General features: G+C 37.4%; 1 protein-coding gene across 4 annotated transcripts in view; it reads left to right on the forward strand.

Annotated features, from left to right (window-relative positions):
• LOC106520631 (WD repeat-containing protein 49) overlaps positions 1–8,861 on the forward strand; it is a 50,925-nt gene that overhangs the window by 5,111 nt on the left and 36,953 nt on the right. For 3 of the 4 annotated variants that reach the window (XM_014012838.1, XM_014012836.1, XM_014012835.1), the window contains 5 exons: positions 1,198–1,506; positions 5,599–5,772; positions 7,077–7,160; positions 7,332–7,424; positions 7,533–7,704. In XM_014012838.1, the coding sequence (XP_013868292.1) occupies positions 1,198–1,506; positions 5,599–5,772; positions 7,077–7,160; positions 7,332–7,424; positions 7,533–7,704 (832 nt within the window). The remainder of the gene's footprint in view (positions 1–1,197; positions 1,507–5,598; positions 5,773–7,076; positions 7,161–7,331; positions 7,425–7,532; positions 7,705–8,861) is intronic. The other variant, XM_014012837.1, reaches the window with a different exon arrangement.

An 8,861-nucleotide genomic window follows, 5' to 3' on the forward strand; every position in this document is an offset into this window, starting at 1 on the left:
CACACACACACACACACACACACACACACACACACCATGTCTCTCTATGTGGGGACTTTCCATTGACTTCCATTCATTTTTTGGAAATTTTATAGCCTATCCCTGACCATCAACCCTAAAATTAACATCACAGGTACCTACCTGACCCTAAAACTAACCTAAACTCAATTCACACCTTGGTCCTAAACCCAACCCCCATGACAGTAACACAATTAATGAACTAAATCATCCCAAGCCAGAGTATGACAAGTTTATGTCAATAGAATGAAAATCACCAAGCAGAAAGCACAGCAGTACTGCTCAAATGTGACTGACTGAAGATAGAACAATGCCATTACATAACAGCTGAGTGCAGGTTGCATTAGAGCTGTCACTAAATGAGCTGGACAACTTCACACACAGCAAAAGCCAAATCCTGCAGTTTAACTCAGCCTCACACACTAATGATGCAAATTAGGCTACATGTTGTGCAAACAGCACATCAAATAAGCAAAAAGCATAATGTCACAAGAAGTTCTTTCTTGTCTTTTTCCTTGCCAAATTGCAAATAAAGTCCTCAAAGCCTTAACGGCAAAACCTTTTTTATTGCAGCTGCTTTTTTCTCTTCCTCCCAGCTTCACTCCTGAGCTATCAATTGCCACTGTCCATTTTCTAAAACCATAAAAAAAAAACAAAAAAAAAAAAAAAAAACAGTACACTTTCCCACAGTTTTGCTCACATAGAATTTTTGGAAATATATGCCCACTCACAGTTACTGTATCATAATCTACACAGTGCATTGCTGCCTGCTCCCAATCATAYCTGTCACATTAACAAACTGGCACATTAGAGATAATCATGAGAGTTCATTTTTGTACAAACAACTTTTATTTTATTCTGATTAGACGATTATGAAAATTGAAGGCAAAGCCTAGAATTGATACGAGGCATCTGCAGGATTTTATCAGAGGGTAGGCACAAAACCATCACCATTAGAAGCAGGGGCATGGGGCTCAGGGAACATAGACACCACAGGAGGCTCTTTGTTTGCAAAAAAAAAAAGGAAAAGTAAACTTGAATTTGAATAAAGCTTTATTGTGATTGTACAAAGCACAATGAAATTACAGCTCAGAACACCCATTCACAAGAAGACAAAACATACACAAACCAGGATCACATTCTGCAGCATATTAATGACCCTGTTCATTATGCATGCAGGACTCCTCTGGTGCATCTTGCTCTCTGTCCAGAGCTGAATTCATCGATCTCGCCTGCAGAGCAGTTGGCTGTGGGTCTGGAGAGGAATACGGTCTTCTGTTCGATGGCGTGGTTGTCGCTCAGAGGCCTCGCAATCTCCTCATGGGCCGTGACGACAAGGAGGAGGAAGGGCGTGTCGACTGGTCGGGGCTGTGCTCWTTTCTGCTACTGGAACTTTCTGAGAAAGTTAAAAAGAGCAGAGGCATTCCAGCGCCATCCTGGAAGCCACCGTGCACCTTGACTTCTCCGCATCGAGACCCTGTTCAAAAGGTGAAAAGCTCTCTTGTCCTTTCAGAGAATAATTAAGGGAAATAGCCGGGTACTACACTCACTCAGAACATATTRACCCGTTTAAAAGCAAATGCATTGTGACATGTCATACAGAAACATTTACCAAGTGAAGATTAAAAAAAAAACAACTCTGCTGACTGGAGGGAAATCCACATTATTAAACATAGTGCTGCTGGGAAATGTTCAAAAGTATTAGGCTCTTGCTCATCAAAATGGCACACCTACTTCTGAGATAAATGGCTCCAGACTGCTTTAACATCTATCAATTAATATGCAAATGAGGAAGCGGGTATAAAGTGCCTACCGCTGTGGATGAAGCGAAAGCTCACCACTTTAATCTTTCAATCCTGACGATGTCAAAATGTCAGAATGTTGTGTCAGTTGTTTTCTGCATGGCTGGAAGGTTTTGACCCTTTAAAGAGGCGGCAGAATCCTGTCTGTCGCTTAGAAGACGACATTTTCTGTCCATGAATCTTTCAGTCAAGGTAGAGCCATTAAAAATGTGCTTAAGCTGCTTTAATCAATGTTTTATTTAGCATGCGTTCTGCAAAGATGAAAGGTGTCATTTGGTTGATAAAATGAGCTCAGAATAGTCAAACTTACTAAAGTGTGGTTGAACTTCTGTGTGTTTTATTGCGTTGTTTTAGTTCGAAGTTTTAAATCTAGATTTGCAGCAGGTGGGTTGAAATTTAAAAGAAATTTGTGGAAAAATACTTTTATGCTTCCTTTTGAGCAACAAGTCACTAAGTCAGGGACACAACACAAACCAGATATTTACTACAAGATTTAATGATGACAAAAAAAAGTTAGAAGAGGATAAAATATCTGTCTGACAATTATTTTCACAGTTTTGATTTTTTTTGTTGTTCCAAGTTATTTGTATTCCAGTTTCATGCCATCCACATTCCCTACCYCTATGTTTTTTCTCACACTGAGGGTCAGGGTGACCTGATTCCCTTTGGGACTTAAAGCAAAATGGCAGACCTGTGTATCATTTWAAAAAAACAGATTTTTATATCTCAACATTAAGAGGTACAATGTGTCCTTGTTATACAGTAAATTAAAYGACAAACAGTATTTTGTCATTGACRTCTCAACAAACATTGYAATAYTCAGTTTGATTAGTGCACTAAGTTTGGTGTTAATGTCAATCTTTCTTAAAAGCTAAATCTGATGCAGGCTTGATTATTTGTTGTACCTGTCATATATGGGCGAATTGTTGACATAGTATCTTTATATGTTGAAGGAACTGGTGACTGCTCATTGTTTAAGTTGACTTCTTTGAGAGATATTTAATGGTACTGGAATATTTTATTTTCCACTTTTTGTGACATTAAATTTGTTGTTGAAAAGGGTGTAAGTAGTGGTAGGGGAAGAAAGTAAAGCAAAGACAGACTTTAAGATTCTGCACCAGCACTCTGTGTTACTAAGACACAGTTTGTTCCTATTTCTTTATTTGACTAAAATTAAAAAAAAAATTCTAATGATAACATTTTGACCTTAATAATGCTAAAATTGGTAGTAAAAGTTGAGCTCCAGTGCAGAATGCAGAAGATGAGAACAAAAAGAAAAGAAAAGTAACTAAAAAGTCACTGCCAGCACAGGAAAAAAAAAATCAGAAACCAAACTAAATGCGCACCTCAGTAAAAAATATTTTTTTTGGTTTCCATTGTTCAGTCTCAGATCCTTGAGTTAGTGAATTTATGTTAAGTTTTAATCAACAGAGGTCAGGTTTGTGGATTAGAAAATAATGAGCAGGTGAAATGTAAGAAAAGAATGAGCAGGCTTAAAAAAGTGGAAGTGATAAAAAGGAGCCTGGCAAACACTCCCTTTCCCTCCACAATAAACAAAATAATGGTCATGGTAAAAACTTAAAATGGAACAAGTGGGTGATGGATAAAGTGACTGAGGATGTTACTGAAAGATTCAGTGTCAGGTATTTACATTCTGCTGCCATTTTACACCTGCCAATTTAAATTTTGTTCAGCACTTGTCCAGCTCTTTGAAGTTTTATGAGGACATGGTGGGAAGTTTGTCAAGATATGTCACGATTTGGCTACCAGGACTGGATTAAAAATCAGCTAAATGCAGCAAATATCATGGAAAACTTTGGATCGTCAGAAAGTGTGGCGAACAACGAGGGAAGTTTAAATGTTTACAAGAAAGTCTTGCTCCTTAGAAGCAAAACATAAAGAGAAACAATATAAATTGCATAAACAATTTGCTAAAGAGAAGTTGAAATTGAGATGTTGAGGCTAAATGGAGCAGAACACTAGCTGAAAGCTGTAAGAAGTAAAACAGTAGCTAGAAACCAAATCTTATCTTCAGAGGACAAGACATGATCAAAATAAAACATAAGTTGTCCAGTTTCCTTTGCTTGAATACATTTGTTGGTGTGCAATAGTTTGATGGCATAATGTAGGTGATATTTAGTTGTCAGGGAACAGGGAATGCATATTGTAGCATTCTGCTGTGTTTGACTGTTTGTCATGTCACTGCAGTGGAGGATTGTGGGTAGGATTCATGTTTGTTGTTGTTAAATTATTTTAGGGATTTGGTTGACATTGTTCTTTCAGCAATTAGTCTGTTGTGTTACWGTAATTTGTGTGTTCATTATTTGTTAACTTGTGTTAAAGCGTTCAGCAGAAGTAACCATAAGTGAGAGTGGTWGGCCTAGTCATTAATAAGACCTGTGAGTTTCACTTTGTCTGTGTTGTTCATGAAGAAGAACCCAATAAAGGTTCTTCAAAACTGCCACCTGCTGGTGAAGTCTTGAACTACAACATGAGCAACAGCTCTCTCTGTAGCTGTGAGGTGTCATGCTACAATACTGTGCTTGACACATGTGCACTGTTATAAAGAACTTGTAAGTTTTACTTGAAAAAAATCCTTGTAACAATTTGCACTAACATTTGTTAAGTAAACACAAATGCTACAAATTCAAGTAATATTTACTCATCATTATCTAGTAAAACTTATTAAGAATATAGTTAAAGATGTGTGAATAAATCAGGTAAATTTTACTTAATTTGATGAAGTATATGTTACAAGATTTAACTGAGCAAATTAAGTAAAATTTACCTGGTTTATTCACAAATCTTTAACTATATTCTTAATAACTTTTACTAGATAAGGATGAGTAAATATTACATGAATTTGTAGCATTTAAATTTACTTAACAAACGTTAGTGCAAATTGTTACTGGGATTTTTTCAAGTAAATCTTACAAGTTATTTTTTCAGTGATGGGGAAAAGAACGTCACAGCACTCATCTCCTGGATGAGCTGAATGATTTAAAACTGGAATAGAAATAAAATGTGAAATAATGTGTTTGTAGTTAGATTGCAGAAAATGTATGGAAAAAAGAGAGAAATAAATGTGAATGCTGAATCAGAAGACTTTAGTATTTTCTATACATTGAAGCAGGACTTAAAAGCCAAAAGACAAAATAGAATCAAAAGATAATCTTTGCTAGAGTAAGGTGAGATAAAGAAAAGTCAACAAAACTGTACATACCCATCAGAGACCGTAGAAAAAAGTGTATTTTATCTATATTCTTACTTTTGTTCTGAAAGCATTAACAAACTTTCCCCTCATTAGATATTCTGTGTCTCTTGCCCATGAGATGCACTTAATTGCAGCCTTTTATTTTGCAGATTTGCTCTTACAGTTCAGCCAATAAAATCCTGCAATTCATTAATTCTGCATTGTGTTATTGGCTCCAGCGCAGAATGTGGGCCGTTCAATTTTATTTTCTCGCACCCGGTAAGAGGAAGATTTAGAGGGGAGATCATGTTTAATAGGCTTATTCTAGTGCAGTTGCATCACTATTGAGTGTCCAGCAAAAGAAGGGAGGGCAAACAAGTTATTATAAATATTTAAAATTCTATTTTAAAAGGCCTCATTGTAACYAATTAACTTCACGCTCTGGCGAAAAAGATGCAATGCTGTATTGAAGATGCTGTGGAGGTTGCTGTTTTGTCAGCGTGAGTTAGGAATAGTGTCTGTTGGTCTGTATAATTAGTTTTTCTGTCCTGCTTAAATACTGTTTTTTCCCTCTGATCTCTCCAGGTGTTGTACCTTCAGAGTTCAGCTTTGTATCTGACTGTGAGTAAAGGAGGAACCATGGTGCTGCGAGACGGAAGGGACTTGTCCATTCTGCACGCCCGTCGCCTGCAAAACAACACGGTCGCGCCCAAGGACCTCTGGGTCACAGATGTCGTGCTTCTGCAAAACACGAATCAGGTTTTATCTTTTGAGACTTCCCCACATTTAATTGCCGTGGGGCCTGACAACGACTCCCTCTGAGTTATTCACAGAAATGATTATGAATTATTAACTGATAAATAATCAGAGTTATCAGAGCAGATAACTTACAGAGGGAGACAATTACTTTGTTGCTTTATCAATTATTGATCAGCGGATCTGTGTAATTGCATTGMCGACATGAAGCTGATGCATAAAGTTTGGGAAGTAAACATTCACTTGTTTGGAGGGAAACCATCAATGATTGATCAAAACCTTTAATTAGGAACTGTGTGATCTACATATTTGGGAAGTGAATGTTGTGATTAACATAATGAATAACACACATTATGGAAAATACACAAAAAATAACCTTGCTACACGATTTATTGTYATCAATGAATAAATTTGCATATTATGAATGTGCTTAAGTTGGCATTAATTAAACTTTAATGCTTAATAAAACAACATGTTAAACAAAAATAKTTATGTGTTTAAACACTTTTACACAGTTTTATTGATTACTTTCAGATTTCAGCATTTACATTTTTTTACATATAGACTGGGTCAAGATCGTCTTTTTGGATTGACATAACTTATTTCCCACTGTTGTTTCCCAACATAACTGAGTTAGTTTTAAATTATTCAACAAATGAATCTGTATATATGTTTTATAGTTTTATACATCAGTCTYGCTGTCTCAGATATGATTTCATTCATTTAACATAACGGACATAAGTAACTCCAACACRGTGTTTAGTCACACAATAAAGTTATACCATTGAGACATTCAACTTAAATAATACCAAGTCAAACAAATCCAAAAATATCTATTAAGCAAAAATATAAACCAAGAGAAATGTTTTGATCCACCCAAATATTAAAGAAAAAAAACATTAACCATTAGACCACTTTGATTAAAATATTATTAGACCTAAATGCAGCATTTGACACAGTCAACCACATCAACCTTGTTGTCAAGCTTAAATAATTTAGACCTGCAACTGTGCCCAAGTAGTTCAATTCATATCTCACAGATAAAAATGTATCTCTAGTTATGYGTAATTAATCATCTAAACAGTACACATGGAGAAAGTTCCTCAGGGATGGGTATTTGGCCCTACACTTTTTAACTTATACTACAAGGGAGCGTCATCAGGACACAAGTCATCATTTTTTGTATGCTGATGACACACAGATTTATATTGCAGTTGGCTTTCCATTTTCTTAATCAAAGAAGATGTTTAACATTTTTTTTAAATATGATTTATTTCTACTCTGTTCTTTGGGAACTTTGTTTTCAGATAGCCGTGTCTTTCACATGTAAAGAGGTGTGTTTTTATGACATGCCACCTATACAAGACTACAGATGCAAATATAAACTTCAGGTAACATTTATGAAGCTATATTTCTTTTGATAATCTGCTCAAAGAAAATCCTTTTTGTCTGTGTTTTTCTCTCAGAGTTTCAGCCTTGATTGTTATCCAAAGTATACACAGTGGAATGTGGGAAATAATGGTTTGCATGCCATCATAAATACCTTTTTTAAAATTCTTTAGGGTTGGAGGTTTGTACCCTGGTGTCTGGACTACTGGGTGGATCCATCTGAMCCTGACCAGGCTGTGCTCACCGTAGGAGATACTGGAGGACAGGTAATATACAGGCAGAGAAAGAGGAAAACCAAGGAATAAGGTAGCACAGTGTCACAAGTCRATTGTGTTGCAGATGACTTAACAAATTATGTCTGTGTGTTTACCTAGGTCAGTGTGTTATATTTCACTTCAGCTCAGGTCTCCTTGTTTGAGAGACCCAACATGAGGATAGATTCTGACTCAGCACACGTCATCCTGTGGGATGACCTGGTCAAAGGCAAACATCACTGCTGTTATGTCGAGGCACACCAAGCACACGCACCAGACTGGGCCAGAAAAGGTAAAAAATAATAATAATAACAACAACAACAACAACAACGCATGTGTTCAAAAACAAATACAAACATGTGTACAAGTGAAAACAGATGAACTAATTGATACWGAAACTGAAATGATAACTGAAGAGAACTAGAGCAGTGGTTCTCAACTCTAGTCCTCGAGGCCTATCCCATAAGGACCAGACCTGGGAACTACAGATCCATAGAGAAAATCTTTAAAATACATGGTCAAAAAAGCGAGAGAAAAAAATCCTTAACTACTCACTAAACACAAAATCCTTGAYATTGTTTTGCTTTGTGGTATAGAATTGAGCTATTCCTGGRAAATACATAATAACCACCCACCCCACCCCCTTTCATATAGCTATTAAGTTGTAGATTGTCATAAAAAAGCAAAGTACATAAAATAAATGGGTGGGATGAATTGAACACTCTCTGGATATCAGGAGGGTCTGAACACACACCCACACACTCCTCACCTTGACACCTGGGATGAGAGGCACCAGGCCTGCTTATGCAACACGTGTAAAAACGCTTGGGTGGGTCCCACTCACTGTATGCTCTCACTTCACAGTTGAATCCCAACACACACACACCACTCCCTGTTGAAAAAATGTCGGAGGCGTGGGGGTCCGGCCTCTGAGACTCCCCTCTTCAGCTCGATGTGTGTAACAAAGAGGTTGCTTAGTTTTATCTCAATTGCGTCATTTGAACAGAGCTTCTGTGAAGGGTAATTGGGCTTTCTGATAATGATTCAGCAGAGGCTGTGCTTTGAGGAGTGGGGTGGGGGGTCACAAAAGGAAAATAAAGTACATGCAAAAGCTGTAAATAAACAACAACAAATTGGAAAACAATAAAAGAAAAAAGGGGAAACAGAGGAGACAAAACAAAGTGTGTGCATGTAAGGATATGGTAATGTTTGTTAGTGTCGGGTGGGAGGGGGATGGGGTTTGGGATGTGGGTACAAAAAAAAGCCTATGAGAGTGTCTATGTGTGTTTGCATACCTCAGGGGTGCTGCTGGTATTCTTTTGAAGTTTCCTCCCCTTCAGTATGAGTGGGCCGTGCACCATTAGACATGGCTGGTTATCCAGACTCTCAAACCTCGGGGCTCGTGGGCCACCAGAGATGGAGGGAAGGGGGGGGGGGGGGGGGGGGGGG

Source organism: Austrofundulus limnaeus, unplaced genomic scaffold, assembly GCF_001266775.1.
Source record: "Austrofundulus limnaeus strain Quisiro unplaced genomic scaffold, Austrofundulus_limnaeus-1.0 Scaffold95, whole genome shotgun sequence".
Classification (NCBI taxonomy): Eukaryota; Metazoa; Chordata; class Actinopteri; order Cyprinodontiformes; family Rivulidae; genus Austrofundulus; species Austrofundulus limnaeus.